General features: G+C 37.4%; 1 protein-coding gene across 1 annotated transcript in view; it reads left to right on the top strand.

The window, feature by feature from the left end:
- Positions 1-18,878, top strand: part of nkain2 (sodium/potassium transporting ATPase interacting 2) — a 389,880-nt gene that overhangs the window by 359,881 nt on the left and 11,121 nt on the right. Inside the window, exons 5-6 of the mRNA XM_007899276.2 lie at positions 14,397-14,457; positions 18,521-18,602. Of these exons, the coding sequence (XP_007897467.1) occupies positions 14,397-14,457; positions 18,521-18,602 (143 nt within the window). The remainder of the gene's footprint in view (positions 1-14,396; positions 14,458-18,520; positions 18,603-18,878) is intronic.

The raw sequence follows: 18,878 nt of genomic DNA, 5'->3' as shown, positions 1-18,878 counted from the left end.
CCATTGACACGGTCTCTTTCGCCCACATTCGCCCATAAAATGTAGTCAATTCACTTTACAGTATGTTCTGTGAAGCGCTTTGAGAGTCTCGAAGACCCAATAAGGCTATATCAAATGCAAGGATTATTATTATTTCTTGACATTCCATCCCATTTACTCACATCTAGAATATCACTAAAATTATTACAAACGGGATATCTAGCTATATTATTTTGCTTTTTGACAGGCAAAGTAATTACGTATAAATTGTCAGTAACATTTTCTTACATTTATATTCTATGAATCTATTTATATATAACTGTTTATTTCACTTTGCAACTGGTGCCATACAAAGTGGCAACATTTTTAACTTTTGGTCATCTACAGTGGTTTTTGCTTAGATATTGTGTTTTTATCGTGACACCTATTATTTTGTAAAAATCATCATATTTGTTGTTTTCAACGATAATCATAATAATAATCCTTGCATTTGATATCCTGATAATAATCCTTGCATTTGATATAGCGCTTTTCATGTCTTCTAGACGTCTCAAAGCGCTTCACAAAGTATACTGTAAAGTGAATTGACCGTATATTTGTGGCTGAATCACATCATCGTCAAAATGTTTCATAGAATTTTGCTGTAAAGTGTAGTGATTGTGTATTTGTAGAAGTATGGATTAATTTTCTAAGGTGATTTCTCATGTTCTATAAATGTGGTGCTGGAACTGGATGAATTTGGGTGTTTAATAAAAATAATTCAGTGGGTGCACTTTTAGCCATCCTGCCCGCTCTATCTGGAAATCCATCCTCAAGGAGTCCCTCTGTATCACCGCTCCCTCCTCACCTTTAAAAAATGCCTTCAGACTTTTCTTTCGATTGTACTTTGTCTCTGTCCCTCCTTCGCCAACTCTCCTCAGCATTCCCCCACTCCCACCGAGAGCTCCCAGTTGGCTCTGTGAAGCACTTTGAGTTGTTCAGTACTCTGAGGCGCTACCCTGTCTGAAGGGTGTTGTACAAATGCAAATAAGACAAAGTTCTTATTGTCCTTCGATCATGAAAGCATTATATAAATATAGCAGATTAAAATAATATTACAAAGAGATTTGTATATTGAAGCTGCAGCTATTCTAAGAGAAATTTATATTAAAAAGGAATCGCTTTTTAAGTCGGGAGAATCCTTGTTAGTAGGCTTGACAGAAACTCTGTGTTCTCTTGATTTCAAATAGCTGGCTGGAATATAATTTAATGTCATTGTTGTAAATGTTGCTCCAATTTCTCAAAGAAACAAGTTCAGTCCTGAATTACAGAAAATAATTTATATCAGTTGCAGACAGTATCAGGAATAAATAAATGGAAGTCACTTGAAGAAATATGTTCTTTAATGAAAGGTATTTCTGCAAACGTTAATGATCTGCTTCCTTAGGTTGGTATATTATTAGTGGCAAGTCTGTTGCACTATGATATTGTATAATCAGACTAAGAACTATGTTGCTTAGCCCAACACAAAACCAAAGGTCTAGGTTATTTTTATAATTAACTTTTGGTACATTGTTTACTTTTGATATAATAATAATAATAAGGGTTAGGATTAGTATGCTCAACAACCCTAATTGTTGAGCATCTTTGTTTGATCTCCACGGCTACATACCATTTCTCAACCGAAAAAATGAACAAATGCTGTCCATGCTGCTCTTGATCCATCCTCTACAAAGTACATAGACCTAGGGGTTAGCATACATAAATCTTTAAGTGAGAAGGCAGTTGGAGAAACTGTAAGAAAGGCTAATGGGAACTTGCTTTTACAAATAAGAGCAAAGAAAATAAAAACAAAATGATGATGTTAGAAATTGTTAGACAATATTGCAAATAGTTTTGGTCACCCCACTTTAGAAAGGATGTCAGACCTTAGGGAGGTTGCAGAGGAGATTTGGATGATACCAGGGATGAATGGTTTGCACATGAGCAAAGACTGGAGGAACTAACCCTATCTTCACTAGATCAGAGGTTGCGGGGAGCTGTGATAGAGGTCTATAAAATTATGAGGGGTTTTGATAGAGAAACAGGGAAACATTATTTAATTAGTGAGTCTGTGACTATGTGTAGGCAGCAATTCGTCCAATTGTATGCATGAACGGCTATCACGTGTCGCTTGACATGTTATGAATGTAAACATCATATGACAATGAGGCTCCATTGTAATTTGTAGAGTTATGGGAAAAGGCATGCAAAGAAGACTAAATGGATTACTCATTCAAAGAACCCGCATAGCTACGATAGTTGAAACGCCTTTTTCTGCACTGTAGAAGTTATATGGTTCTTGGCAAGGAATTCCATCTACTATTTTTCCCTTCCTGACGAGTCTGAATTTACAAATTTGCAATGTAGTTAGCTTGGTTTGAATCTGCATCCTATCACCCTGCACTACAGAGAGCTCCAAAGATGCCTAATTGCTAGATTGTGAGTTCACTTGAGAATATGTTGGAAAAATACAAAGTGTCTTGTGCACTATAATAATAATCATCATTCCATTTGATATAGCGCCTTATCACACTGTTGAAGTATCTTGACTGTATTTTAATGGGCAAATTGTGACAGCTATTGAGCAGCAATGTCCCACAAACAGGCAAGAGTGAGTGACCAATTTTATTTTGGGGGATTGTTGGCCAGGACGACAGGAGAAATGGCCTTTTTTCGAATAGTGCCATGGGATCCTTAACATCCACCTGAACAGACAGATGGGACCTCAGTTTAACTTCTCATCAGAAGCATAGGACCTCCTACATTGCAATACCCCCCACCATTGGAGTGTCAGCTTAGATGAAGTGATTCCAAGTCCCAACATGTAGCTTGAACCCACAACCTTTTGACTCAGAGGCTAGAGTGCTACCACTGTGCCAGGCTGACACAAAAACATTTCCCTCAGAAAGTCATCTGCCAACCGACTGTATTCCCATATACTGCTAGGTAAACAAAGGCATTTGGAGTAGGGAACCTTCCTAAGGTTTCGCCCTGCCCGGGAATCAAACCCAGATCCTCTCGCTTGTGAGGCGAGCACGCTAAACAGTACACCACGGGACTCCTAAAGAAATGTATGTAGAAATCATCAACATATCTAGGATTGCAAGTTAAAAGTATAGAGCAAGATGATTAAATATTCTGTGGTATATGAGGCCACAAATGTAGCCAGCTCACAGAAATGTCATCTGTGGTGAACAACTGGTTAGGTTTAAATAATCTACATTGTAATGTGTGAGTGATATCCTGGACTTTCACTTAATTACCTTGGGGGAATCAGGAAGAAGTTTCACAGAACATCTGGAAGTTTTGTGTGTGATTATCCTCCTCCCTCAGGAAATTAACTAAGTGTGCAGAGCCCGTGATAGCATAAATTGTACATGGTCCGTTGGATGAAGTGCACTTGATGATGGTTTAAATTGGCTTATCTCGTTCCATACTTCATTTTTACATTGGCTAAGATTTTGCAACAGAGTTTAGTCTGTAGTCATCCTGCCACTATGAAGAGCTCAGAGATTTTATCCTACGTGAAGGACGCTATATAAATGCAAGTTATTGTAGTGGTATCCCTTCCATTTCAGCCAGTGGAAAATCCTGAAAAATGACCCAAAAAGTATCCTAACTGAAAAGTCTGGACCTTTTAAATACAAATAGAGTCGGTTCTTCTTAAGAAAATATATATATTACCACCCAATGTTAAAAATGTATGCAATTTTGTTTATTAAACATTGTACAATTCCTTGTATTGTTTACTTCAAAAGGAGAGTTTTCAAGAGAAGTAAACTATTTCTAGTTACTGTTATTATTGAATTGTTTTATTTGTCCATCAGTTGCCTTTGTATGAGTTTGTACGTTATTTCAGACAGAGAATGATTCCCAGCTTTTAAAAAATGTAGATAATTTGCTGTATATCATTCAAAACAAAACTATCACAAAGCATACAAAGAGTTATAGAAACAAAAGTGCCTAGACTAAATTTTATTTTTTCATTCAGTTATTAGGATTTGGGGCTTGTAAATTGAAAGAGTATGCAATTTTGTCAGCCCAGTCATTTATACTGTACTTGGAATATATGATTAGATTTTCTTTCCTTGGGTGAAAAATGGTTCATTTAAATGTGATTCACTGGATCTGCTACTTCATTATAGATTTCTAAATTTATAAGTGTCCTTAATCTCTTTTATCCATTTAAAATGATCTATGTGTATATATTTCTTCTGATTGTCTTCCGAAATGCACCCAACCAGGAAATGCATAAAAGTAATTTATTTTGATTATAACAAATAATGATTTCTAACACCAATCAAGAACCTTGAAGATGGAATGTCATTTGACATTACTGACTGTGACATACATCACATCACTACTGTCTGCTGTTTCTAGATGAGGAAATCAATTTATCTATTGTCATTTGATAAAGCTGAGGTATGGCAATTATATATGATTTGAAACCAAATACCCCAGCGTACCTCTGTGTTCTTGATGATGAAGTCTTGTAAACCAGTATTTGGAAAATCGCGGTTTATTATAATGAACAAATCAATTTCAGTCAGTGTACGCTTTAGGCATCTCATCAGACAAAATAAATTATGAATGATAGAAAAAGATTGGGTTGGGTGGAGTATTGCTTTACAATGCTGTTCCTTCACAAGTTCCTTCGCCACCCAGTGGTCTAACCAAATATTTAAAGCACCAACCACCCTTCGATAAGTTCTGTGTTGATGAAGAGCTCACAGTAGCAACTCGGAGTGAGTGAAGGAAGAGTCGACAATACTTGTACAATGATCAATGTTATGGTGTCAACTAAGTTTCTTGGCAGTTGAGCATGGAGCAGCATTGAACTAATTAATGGTAGTAGTAAAATAGTAGCATATAATTTGTTTGACTTGAATATTAAGATGAGGTAAGTGGTGTGTCGGGGAACCATTGGAAACAGAGAATTAATTTTTCAAGTCAAAAGGTAGAATCACCAAGATGCCAAGAAAATATTTCCTTTAACCACCTGTTTAACAAATCAATCACCCTTAATAATAATAATAATAGTAATCCTTGCATTTGATATAGCGCTTTTCACGTCGGGAGGACGTCCCAAAGCGCTTCACAGAACCAACTATAAAGTGAATTGACTGTATATTTGTGGGCGAAAGCAGCAGCTAATTGCGCACAGCAATGTCCCACAAAAAGTCGTAGATTGACAATGACCAATTTATTATTGTTTTGGGTTTTGGAGGGATTATTATTAGGCGTGTGGAGTAAGGAAACTTGCCCAAGGTTTCGCCCTGCCTGGAATTGAACTCAGGTCTCTCTCACTTGCAAAGCGAGTGCTCTAACCACTGAGCTACAGGACTCCACTGTGCTCCACTGTGCTCCAATTCCAGTCAGCTGCATTACAGCTTGTAAGTGACCACAGACTAAATGTTAACCCACGCCTAATTGCAGTTTTGCATTAGGTTATAAGACATTGTATAATTTGCCATTAGATTTGAATTAGCCGATTGAGCTCCTTAACACCAATTCCATAATATGACAATATCAGAATGTAATACAAAATCTACTTGCACAAATGTAGTACTTATAATTCATTTGAAATTAAAAACAGAATCACTCTTTCTTACAAAAGGTCAAGATATTTGATTAACTACATGCAAATTAAAGTCACTCTGATTATTATTGCTTTGTTCAAAGTACTTACAGCTGTTATATACTACACCCATGGCTCCACAGACCACACTATTCCATGACGATTCATTTCAGGCTCTAAGCTTTGCATTCATTGAACTCTGTCACACATTCCTACACCTTCGCCTCCAAAAAATAAGCAACTACTATTTTACATGGCATTAATTTTAATGTTCACTTAATGTCTCAAGGTAGACTGCTTTGAATAGTATTAAAACCAATTTATATATTTCAACATCGGTTTAACATAATACTAAATATTCTATAATAACAGTAATTCTTGCATTTGATGTAAGGCCTGTTATGTCAAGATATCTCAAAGCACTTATAGGCAATTGCTATAATACTAATAATCCTTTCATTTGACGTAGTGCCTTATCACACCTTCAAGACATCTCAAAGCGCTTCACAGAATATACTGTAAAGTGAATTGACTGTATATTTTGTGGGCAAAATGGAAATGGAGTGGCTATGTATTTGCAGGCAGCCATAGCAAGGTGCCACAAACAGCGATGAATTAAAGTGAGCATAACATTTATCTAGAACTTTGGTGGCCGGGACAGCATTAAAAAGTTTTATTTTCTAACAGTACCACGGCAATTTACTATCCATTTGAACAGTCAAACCTCACCTCAGTTTGATATCTCTTATGAGGGACATTTTATATCTTTGACAATGTATCATTTTGACCTAGACTGTGAGATCAAGGTCCTGATTGTGGGACTTGAACTTACAACCATGGGACTCAAACATGGGACTATAATAATTACCTGTATTATAATAATGATAATCATCCTTGTAATTTATATAGTCTCTTATCATTGAGATGTCTCAAAGCACTTAACAGGATATAGTGTAAAGTGTGACTGTATTTGAATATAGCAGCCAATTCGCATACAGCAATGTTCCATAAACAGCAGTGAGGTGAGTGACCAATTTTATTTCAATGACTGTTGGCCAGTACACCGGGAGAGAGAACCTCCCTTCACCTGTGCTATTTAACAGATTGAAACCACCATGATTTGAGTTTCTTAAAAAAAAATCTGACAGCATTCAATGGATCAAAAGAGTGCATAAATGAGTGAAGGTATTAGTTTATATTACAGTTTCTCCAACAGTGTTGTGTGGAGAAGAAAGTGATGCATAAGCCATTTTACATTCATATATTTCTGTATTAGTTCTGAATATGAATATTTGACTGAGATACAAGTGTATCATTTCAATGGAGGAAAGAATTTCTCTGCTGCAACTGGCATAAGTCACCTTGTAGGTTAACTCACAGGATAAAATGTGGGTCAGAACATCCCCAGCTGCCTCACCAAACCAAGAGGTAAACAGATAACACGTTGATGGATACACATTTGCATATGAAACAGAATTGAAAAACCAGCATAGAGAAGAGCAAAGTGACAAAAAAATAAACATCTTCACTTCAAGAACCCGAATACCATTACAAGTAAAGTAAGGCTTTACTTATTGTTTGAAACCAATCTACATTCAGAGCAGTTACCTTCACTGCAACCTTAGCTCATATTTGTAAATAAATAGAATCACATACTTCAATAAAAATCCAGTGTAATGTTTGCAATGACACAGTGAAATTGTGCACAATACGAACAATTTTTGAAACAATAAAAGAGAGATTGAAGTCTGAAACTATTTCAACAATGACTGATGTTTTAGTACGATACATGTTCTAAAAATATGTCACGTTGTTCTATTTATAGATTTACAGAGCCTCAGTAGACTTGTCATATGAAGAATGGACCACAGGGTGGCATTTTGGATTCGGTGCCAAATCGCCCTTTGAGTTGCAGAAGCCCAAAATTACTCATAAACTTAGCTTTAAAAACTGTGGAAGACCAGCTTCAAATTCAGGCTGAATTTAAGAATTTTCCAAAGTCCTGTATAATTTTCAATTTAATACAATGGTTTAAGGCTAAGAGCATAAGTGATTTCCAATATGATCTACTTACAGAGCATTCCCATTCTAACAAGATTCCTTATTAAGGCAAATTTTCACCACTCTAGTGTAAGGGATGATTTTTGAAATGATTAATTCACACTTATTGAGATTCTGAGGACATGGTTTCTGCCTTGACAGACAGATTAAAATGTTTGGAAATCATCCACTTGGGTCAGTTATATTCATTTGTTTTTTGTGGAGTTCAATAGTTTCCTTGTTGGAATGCGGGCCAATGTTTTCGTATTTAAACTGCATCCCTGCCGTGCTCCTTAGGTAAGTCATTGGTAAATTTAGAGCAATCATGTGCATTTTATTCATGTTTAAAAACACTGTTGACTTTAGCTTCTATGAATGGCCTCCTTTGGGATCTTTAACGTTCACCTGAACAAGCAGATGGGACCTCGCTTTTGACATATCATCTGAAGGATGGCACCTCCAACAATACAGCCCCCACCACCCCTAACCCCAGCTGTGCATTGGAGTGTCAGTTTAGACTATGTGATCCCTTGAATCCACAGCCTTTTGAGTCAGAGGTAAGATTGCTACCACTGAGCCAGGTTGCAACAAGGTCACTGATGTGTACTGAATTAACGGCAAAAATTTTAAAAATTGAATTTCTAAAAAACATGGTTGACTTTCCATTATTACTTTGGTCTCCATTTTCCCATTTACTTATTTATTGCCACCGGTGCAGTCACATTTATTAATAGAGGAAAAGTACCTCACTCCAACTCAATGAGGTGGTAAACCTTGAATAATTTCAACCAATAATCAATTCAGGGTAGAAATTTTACTTGGGTTTAACTCTATTTATGTAGCATTTCATATTGTCCAGAATTTGGCAAATGCTTAAATACAGTCTTAATTTTGAAGAGAACCTTTAAGAACTACAGAAAACCATCCTCCTTCTAGTCTGCTTACATTCTCCTTCTAGTCTGTCTCAGCTGGTTAGTGTGTGATACGAACTGCAGCCAGAATGAACAAAGTTCCAGAAATGGAGCAACTCTCACTTGTTGCCTGTTTACAGAATAATGCTATTTTGTTGTTCAGCTGAACTGTTTCCCTGCTAATAACTGTCACATCCAACTGCACTGTGACATGGCTTCAGAACTTGCCGTTATGACAGACTCAGGAAAGGGTCTAACCATTGTTGTCCATTGCCTCATTGACCACAACTACCAACGATGTGATAATTAACACCCATGTTAATTAACATATCAAACATCACAATTTTCACCGTTATATAATATTTTTAGTTTTTTTAAATAAACTGATCTGTCTGGGCAACATCATTCATACTACCGTAACCTGAACCAATCTTATTTGTTGAGAAAAATCTATTGCCTTGAGTTTTTCCCTCACTGACTGTATCCACTGTATCCTGGTTAATCAGAAAAACAGCTTGGTCCATCCTGCGGACATATCATAGACACAATCAATGTCAATGCTTAGATACCCTGTTTGTAGTTGCATTGCAAAATGTAGCAAAATGTTTAGAACCCCAGCCAAGCTAAATTAAAGTTTCAGCCACTTCCTTTGTTTGCCACAAATCCACATCACTGCTTGATCGTGGACTTGATCTCTCCACTGCATCCCCAGGAGCTCAGAACCATAAAGGACGATTGTTTGCACAAAGGTCTTATATGCCACAAGCTTGACCTGCATTGGGACTTATTGCAACAACAAAATACAAAATTACATTAGTATGGCGCCTTTCACATCGGAAAGAAGTTCCAAGGTGCTGGACAATCAGTGTTTTGGACCCGAACTGGGAATCAGAATTGGGGATAGTGCCACAAGCTTGACCTGCATTGGGACTTATTGCAACAACAAAATACAAAATTACATTAGTATGGCGCCTTTCACATCGGAAAGAAGTTCCAAGGTGCTGGACAATCAGTGTTTTGGACCCGAACTGGGGGTCAGAATTGGGGCAAGGAGGGTGATCAACAGCATGGTCAAAGAGGAGGGTCTTGAGATGGGTCTTGATGGAGACAAGGGAGAGGGCGGGGGGGAGGGACTGTGGGACGGAGTTCCAGAGGGTGGGGGCAGAGTGGCTGAAGGCCCACACACCAATAGTGGGCCTGGTGAGGTGGCGGACATGAAGCAGGCGGAGCCCGCTGAGCAGAGGGTGCGGGCAGGTTGGTAGGGGGTTAGGAGATCGCAGAGGTAGGGGGGAGCAAGGCCATGGAGGGCTTTGAAGGTGAGGACCAGGATTTTGAACTGTATCCTCTGTGTGATAGGAGCCAGTGAAGTTGGGTGAGGAGGGGGGGTGATAATGTCACGAAACCTGGTGCGGGAGAGGACACGGGCTGCAGAGTTCTGGATGATCTGCAGCCTATGGAGGGAGGAGTTGGGGAGGCCGACAAGCCGGGAGTTTGCATAGTCAAGCCTGGAGGTTACAAATACATATATGAGGGTTTCGGTGGCCTGAGGTGAGATAGTGGCGGAGCCGGGCGATGTTGCGGAGGTGGGGAAGGGCAGAGCAGGTCATGGCATGGATGTGGGGTAGAAAGGATAATTGAGAGCAAAACAAGACGCCAAGCTTCCGGACTGGCTTAGGTAAGGTGGTGTGTGCATCCTTGAATGGTGATGCTGCCAGTGCCTGAGATATGGAGACGCTAGCGGGAGCCAATCAGGAGGGACTTGGTCTTGTTGACGTTCAACTGAAGCAAGTTAGCTCTCATCCAGCACTTGATGTCTGACAGACATTCTGTCAGCACAGCAGTGATCCTGGAGTCAAGGGTGGAAGCAGAGAGATAGATGAAAACATAGTTCAAGCCTAGTTCTTGAATATAATAATGTGCCCATAATTTCATCTGAATACCTGACCAAGGAAGTGATCCTTCCAGAGCATTAATTTGGGGAAATTAATCTCCATGCCCTTCCCTTCATATCTGGCCATCATGTTGTGTAAATATTCCCAACCATGTGTCATGTCACATTTGTGTTTACTGACCTGACAGAACACTGTTTATGTATTTGCTTCACATTATTCACTCGAAATGGGGGCAGAATCTTAAGCATTCCCAACAACTTCAAATCATTATTCATCCCATCAGTCTGGCAATTATGTAGTTAAATCTCAGGAGAGAGGTTCATTGTAATTTGAATGGACTGTAGTGTAGCCATCATGCTAAGAAAGATATAAAAAGGTAGTTCATTCTTTTCCAACACAAAAAAATCTATGCCCAATGACTTATTAATTTCACCATTCCAAAAAACAATAATTCCTAGGCATGCAGTTATCAGTTAAGGTGGTAGGAATGAATGTATATAGCAAGTATCTGAGCGGGGCCACTGATATCCATCCAAAAAGAACATTGAAATCTATTCAATTCTGCAATGCTTGTGGTCCCTTTACACTGACTGCTAATCTTTGATTGGGAGAATGGGACTCAGAGACATATTAAGTGAATACGGTGAGAGATCTTCACGATCTACAGCAGATGTGGCCAACCTTTCAAAGCTCTAGAGCCAGAAAAATGGATTTTGTACTGACAAAGAGCCACACATTTCAACATAGTGGTTCTTCACTCAGAGATTGTAGTGTATTTAATCAATGCGCTGTACAAGTGCAAGAACATAAGAGCATTGTACAGCTTGAGAATGATGTCTAAGGATTAGAGCTCAACTGATTTGGCAATGTAACTCAGAATCCTATTCAACTTGATTAATGGTGCCTCACACTATTTAGGTGAGCGACAAATCCACTGTCAGCTGAGGCCTCTTTCAACTTCGCTTTGATAAGTACTCAACCAGTACCTCCCAGTTTTTGTTCCAGTATCTAGTACCTTATTCGATTTTACTTGCTTTGAGCTTCATTTGTCAATGAGCTGAATGAGTGTTTTTGGTATATTTACCTGCAGAGGTAGAGCACTCCATTTGTTTTTCCATGCCTTTTATGCCTCATCTCTGTGCTTATTTATGTATCTCAAGTCCCCCATTCATTGTGTTTGTGTTTTGATAACTTTGTGATGCTACTCTTCTGCTATTGCATTCCAAATTCAAGGAATGCAATTGAGTAGCAATGATGTGCTAACCACCCTCATGCTGTGACAGTAGTTCACCAAAGTACTTATGTTAGTTCTTGGAGGCACAGTGGTCAGGTGGAAGGGAAATTGATCTTGGCACTGTGGGTGCCCGGGGCCCGAGAGCATCTGATTCAAGATGGAATAAGCTATGAATAAAATCCACTTTAAATTGAAGGGAAAGTGGTAACACTTTAACAATAAGGACAGAGTTAAAATCAATGACCTATGTAAACTCCATATTGAAACAATCAACATCATAGTCTTTCATTTCAGCAGTGCAATAAAAATTGACCTAAAGAATTGACACAACGGTTTCACAGATATTAACCCATAAAAATGGCTTTGTTTTCTGGAAAGTACATTGAACTTATTTACAAACCATTTAATTTTTAACAGTTTGCGTACTTCAGCTTGGCAAAACCTCATTATTTTTACTGTCTGACTTAATTAAAGTTATCATGATTTCCGAAATAAATATTGAATCCACTCAGCATAATGTAGGTAAATTGATTACACTCATCAAGGATTTTTTGAATTAAGTTACATTTTTCAGCTGCATATCCCTTTAACACAAGTATTTCCCTTCTCTTATTATGCCTTTGAAGTGCTTTGGAACATCCTTCTGACTTGAAAGATGCTTTGGAAATGTAATTTTGTTGTTGTTGTTGTTGTATCTCCATGACTATTTTGCCCACTCTGTAAGACTTCACTTTGTAACCACCTGATAGGCATTGATGATGGGCCTTAATTTGTAGTAATTCTTAATAGATGCTTGAAAAAGGAATGTGCGTTGCACAACCACTGATTTTTTTAAATAACCAAATGTATATGCCTCTGGCCCATGGGGTGGGGGGGGGGGGAAGAGAGGGGATGGCAGTCATGGCTTAGATGCCAGAGACCGGGAGGGAAGGGAGTACAAGGTAGCAGAACGATAGTGGAATATACACTATACTTACACTACCCTGGCGGATTTGAATAACTATACAGTTTAGCCTTGATCAATTATTGATGTGCTGCACTGATTAAATTATAACTTAATTTTAAATAAAAAATAATCTTAGGTAGATTGAATATGGTTTGGCAGATATGCAAGTAAGAATTGAAGATTTTGAATTGGTTTGTAAATGTCTAGCTGGTTTTGGAAGTCAGTGGGATGTGGAGGTAGGTGTTCCCCAAATATGGTGTCAAGGAGGACATCAAAGATATTAATTGGAAGATACGGAATAATCATTCCCAGTTGTTGATACAGATTAATGAATAAGGGTCTAGTTGGATGGAACTTTGACTTTGGCCCAGTTCTCTGGGACAATGCTGAAAAGAGCTCTTTCATCTATTGCATCTCTCTTCAACAAAAGTGAAGTCGCAATGCAGTGTATAAAACTGGTTTGTAAATAATTTTCTTTATGTATGTAGGCATGCAGCATAATTGTTTCCCATGGGCCATGACTAGGCTTTGTGCCTTTTTGTTTTAGCTGGTAGTTTAAGATAAATTCCATCCAGGTCTAGCACATTGTTTGATGCCTTAGTTTCCGCAAAATTCACTCTTGTGTTTTCTGGGCACAGGAGTGTCACCCAGTGCACATTGTAAGACTGACAAACAGAAACATGCATTGTTGGGTTTCTTATTGGCTGCAATTGGAGACGTATAATCACGACAAGGAAATATGACAGCCACGGAGAGAATACATTGGAGGTTCAGTAGGATGGCATCAGGAATGAGATACTCTAATTCAGTTGAAGGCTTGAAAGTTTTTTGTTGGAGCAAAGAAGGTTAAAGTGGGAATCTATTAGCAACCATCTTTATATGGTAAATAAATAGATTTCCAATGATTAGTGAATCAATAACAATAAGGCATTATCACCAGAGACAGGTTAGAAAAAATCTTTCTGCAGAGCATGTCATAATGTGAAATGCTTGACTACAAATGTCTATTGAAACTGAGTCTATATCCAAATGTAAGTATTTTTAGATAAATAATTGAGGAATGTAATATTGAAGGTTATGGGGATAGGACAGGGTGGAATTAGAATAGTACCACCAAAGATACAATCAGATAAATGGCCTCCTTCTCTGCGATAAACATTCAGTGATTGCAGGATTATGACTTTGAGTCTGAAGAATACTTTTTGCTCTACTTAAATCTGGAAATGCAGATGTTTCTATTAATGTTTTGTGCACTCAATCCCCTGATCTCATTCTTGTGGATTAATTAAAATTTTCAATGTCACTGTCTTTTGCAGGAGGAAACGCCTGCCATTTAAAATTAACAGTTGAAAAAGTAGACAGAAACTCAAAGTTTCTCCACATTCTACAAATCTAATCTATTCTAAGCTATCCAGGATGTTGAATCTGTATTTTAGAAAACTTTCTAACATTCAATTCTACTCTAAAATTAGCATCTCTTCTCCCTACCCTACAAATTTGCACTATTCTTTTTTGGTTCAGGTAGCAGAATGTCCTTCATCACACCTAAAGGAAGAGTACTTTAATAATTCAACAAGAAAACATTTCCAGTAATTTTTCATCTCTCCCCAGTGTTCTGGACAAACCTTTCAAACACAAAAGGGAACATAAGTTAGTAAGTTCTCTCCAAGTTGAGTCCAGATCTTCAGCATTTCAGCTGCCTAAATATCTCAGATTTTCTAAAGTTTTTTTTCTGTTGTTACATCTACAGTTCAAGTATTTTTGATAAGCCATGTTTATTCTGTTCTTTTTCCAGCTTGTTGGGTTTGTCTATGCCTGTTACGTTATTAAAGTTGTTGCTGAAGAAGAAGACAGCTGTAAGTATTACTTTGAATTTTGTAAAGATTCAGGAAACTTTAAAGTTACAAACCACAAATTTTTTAGTTATCCATTTAGAAATTTGATCAGTAGTAATTGCAGTGCCGAATAAATTCCCATTACACTTCAAATAAAGTATGGAGAAGTGCAAATATCAAGGTTCTCTATACTGGTGCAAAACATTCAAATTGAGCAATGACAAAAGCGTGAAAGGAGATTTGGGAGTAAAAGAACGGATATTGAACTGCCAACACAATAAACCAAACGATTTCTAGCAGGAAGCTCAGTACTTTGCAATGCAATCTCTAAAGAAATCTTATTTCCAGCACAGATTTGCCAAAGAGACATGTTTAATCAGTTTTCTTCAGCTGGAAGTCAAAAAGAATATTTAAGAATGACTTATCACTTTTCCCTGTGTTTGGTATTTTTTGTGCAAGAGATATGAAAGATTAATTTGTTATATTGATTTTAAGGGCTCCCAGTTTTTTGTAGATTACCATTTAAGTAGTGATTATCTGTGAAGTGCTATTACTGATTATGAAGGTGTATAGAGGACAGCATGTCCAATATAATGCAACTGAAATACTGCATATGTCTCACCCCAGCACAGGTACAAGTAAAAGGCTTGTTCCAACAATAGAGCTAATGATAAAGAATGGTCTGGATAGATTAAGGATTTGGGCTAACAAATAGTACATGCCATCTAATGTTGATAAATGCACTCATGAGATCAGGGAGCAGAATATACAATGAGAAATTCCATTGTATTTATATTCCCACTGGAAGACAAAGACATGGGAAAACAGGAACAGGAGGCAGCCATTCAGCCCATTAGTTTATTAGACTTTAACATATCTTTTAATCTCATTATCTTGCCTTTTTCTCCTGCCCTCACTACCCAAGTATCTGTCAATTTCTCTTTTAAACATCCCTATTGATCCTGCTTCTATGACGTTCAAGGGCAGAGAATCTACATCTTCTGAACCCTCATTGTGAAAAATTGCTTCCTGACCTCAGTTCTAACTGTCTTGGTTCTGATTTTAAGACTATGCCATAATATTACAGTATATTTTTCATTCTGCACTAGGGACAGAAATCACTATTATATTATGATCACCAATGCAGTCCACTGCATTTTAGATCAAACTATTCTATTATAAGTGACCACTCTGAAAGTTCCACACCCATACATCACTCTTCAAGTGGCTGACAGTATTTTAGCTTTCACCTCTCTCCTGTCCCGAAATGACTTTTGCTTCTTGTGAAAAGGCAAAGATACATTTCCTCTTGTCAATTACATTTTTTATAACCAGGAGACAACCAGAATTATACCACTGTTACTCTTATGACATATGAGAGACTGACTGTGTCATGCTGTAGTTCAGCACAAAAGTCTTTTCTTAGAATGTCAGAAAACACTATTAAGCTCTTGCACTGTTACTAAAGTGTAAAGTGTATCCAGTTGTGCTTAAATAGGTTTAACACAAGTGGACATTAAAGATCCCATGGCATTATTTGAAAAGATAAGAGAGTTTCACCTGGTGTCCCATTGCACATAACAGTACATCCTGTGAAGCGCTTTGAGATATCTTCCCAATGTGAAAAGCATTACGCCAAATGTAGGTATTGTTATTGTTATTATTATTATTATGTTATTGCAGTTTAGATCACTCCATGGAGGTGGTTTCTAAGTTTTTTTCAGTGATGGGTTAGCCTGACCAACAAATTTACCATATTATTATATTGGTACAGTACCAATATGTTTGGCCAAATTACTCATTGGTAATAATCTATTTGCTAATCATTAATAATTCTTGGCAAGATTACTATCCAAAATGAAACCCAAAGATCTTCTCTAACTTTGCAGTGCTGGATCCTATGATTCAGGATTTGGACATGTTTTCATAAGTTGTTTTAGAAGGTTTTTAACATGAGAGTTTGTTCAGAAACCTGTTACTTATAAAGTCTGCGGAAACCCTCAACTGAGGGATGAAAGATGATTCAAGGGAAGCTTACCAATGATTAATTGACCCAGAATTCCATCTAGTTCATTACATTTTGCTTGTAATCGTTGTCAGTTATTGGGTTCCTCAATGTGATTTGGCTTGCAAATGAAGTTAGTGCAGGCAAACCCAGATATGGCACAGTCAGCTGGGCTCAGAGCATCAGCAGCTGTATTCAACAACAATGACTTGCATTTATATAATACCCTTCATGTGGAGTAGCGTCCCGGAGCACTTAAGTTTGTTCTAGATGAAGCACAAACAAATGGCCAAATTCCATGTTGGCAGATTGCTGCTGAGTCGTTTCCGGTGCATAGGGCACATGCACAATGCGCAAAAAGTGACATCAACATGCAAAAAGTGATGTGATCACTATGGGATTTTATGGATGACAACTTTTGTGTTATAACAAGGCTCCACTGTACTTCAACCAAACAAATTAATCTGAATCAACTGTGCCGTTGTGTCATTAATTACAATGAATTGAAGATAAAGATTCCATTGGTACAAAATATCATTAAGCCAGTTCCCAAGAACATGAATTAGGATGTTTCTATCAGAAGATACCACATATGCCTGGAAATATACAGTATGTTCATTATCACAATAAAATGAGGGTAGGCATAGAGAGGAAATGTGCTGTGAGAAATGGAAGGTGGATAAGAAGCTGCGTTGGTTGGAAAAAGTCACTTGTCAGTGACAAATTTCCATTTTCTTTGTTTGTACAATTAATTGCCAGTGTTTTAGACAGAAAACCTCATCTCATTCTTGCAGCATGCTTGACATTGGAGGAAAATTGGTTATGGATTGCTGCTTTCATAAATAATGAAAGTGCTGCAGATAGGGTTCTCAGGAGGCTATAGTGTAGTCATATACAAAAACTAGCTGGGGCGGAGGTGGTGTGATAGTTTCATACATGTTAATTTTATTTCTGTAGGGCTTGTCATGCTTGGTTTCCTGGCCAGCCAAATAATATGATTTAACACTTTCATTGACATCAGTCTATTTTTGTATATGAAGAAAATACCAAATACAACCAGATGAATACTGTTTTGCATTACTGGCTTATTGAAGACCATCTAAAACCCACATAAATCCTACAGCATAAAGATCACCTTTGCAAATCTTTGCATATTTTATTCAGCTTAATTTGTGTTGGTAAAAATTATACTTAGACTTTTAATCACTTTTGGGTTCCCAATATTCTCCACAGAGGGTGTTGGTGCAGACAAAAGTGTAAACTCAGGTACAATTAATCCTGACTTTTGTCGCTGTACTAATTTTTCTGTCAGGAGCTGAGTTCACTATAATTAGAATTTAAATTATACTCAAATTCATGTCAGTCAAATTGAAATCTAAGTGTGAGAGAAAAGGCTGCAATGAATAAAAAGTACAGAACTCATCTCTCGCTACATTAATAAATGAAATGTTTTAAATAAATTAAATTGTGCTGATGAGAACCATGAATTAATGAAGTAAATGTTTTGTTTTTCAGTCCATTTTTTCAAGTAATTGGTCTTTTTGTGTTTTTTTTAAAAACGGTTCTCATTTGTGCGTGAAATGACCGTAATCGTTGCTTCATATATAACTACCATAATTCTCACCATCACATTCTCCATGCTAAGTAGTGAGGAAGGGGAAAATAAAATAGAGGGAGAACCTGTGCTAGTCTCAGTTTTCAGCACTGAGAATTTGGTTGTCCCTCCAAGTGGAACACTTTGCCTCTGGTGTTGAGAAAAAGTATGATTCTGTGAATTATCAATAAATGTTGTGTGAGCACAACAGCTGAAACTTGTTTTTGTAGATTATTCTTCAGTCTCCCTCTGCTATTTAGGCATTAATTCAAAGAGGCACATGTCAGACATTTGGGCTGAATTTCCAGTTGGCTGTATTTGTGGTGCCTTCGGCAATACAAGATTATTATGGGTAAAATCCTATGAACTGTCAATATTGCCAAAGGCGATGATGCTGACCGGGATTTCAGTCCAGTTATCTTTGAAGGGACTGTGTTAGATATTAAGTGTGCTTGAATGATATTTCTGTCTGTCTTCCATTATAGTTGATTTCATAGGAGGATTCGACTCATATGGCTACCAAGGTCCACAAAAAACATCTCATTTACAGTTGCAGCCCATGTACATGTAAGTATGTGTTACAAATAATTCAGTAAATCAGGTTAAAGTTAATATTATATAGCTGTATATACGTAATTATTTATTAATACCATTATTGCAATTTACAAAAAAAGTGTTTAATACTCTGCCTATACTCTATAAGAACAATAAGTGATATTCTTTTAAATTTTCGCATAGACATCAGGATAGCCACCAAATGCACAGACAAAAGCAGTAAATAGGCAGGAATAGCCATAAGCATACTCTGCCAATGAAAGTTCATAAATCAGTTCATTCTATTTC

Source organism: Callorhinchus milii, unplaced genomic scaffold (assembly GCF_018977255.1).
Source record: "Callorhinchus milii isolate IMCB2004 unplaced genomic scaffold, IMCB_Cmil_1.0 Scaffold3, whole genome shotgun sequence".
Classification (NCBI taxonomy): Eukaryota; Metazoa; Chordata; class Chondrichthyes; order Chimaeriformes; family Callorhinchidae; genus Callorhinchus; species Callorhinchus milii.
This window is presented reverse-complemented; position numbering and strand designations above follow the sequence as displayed.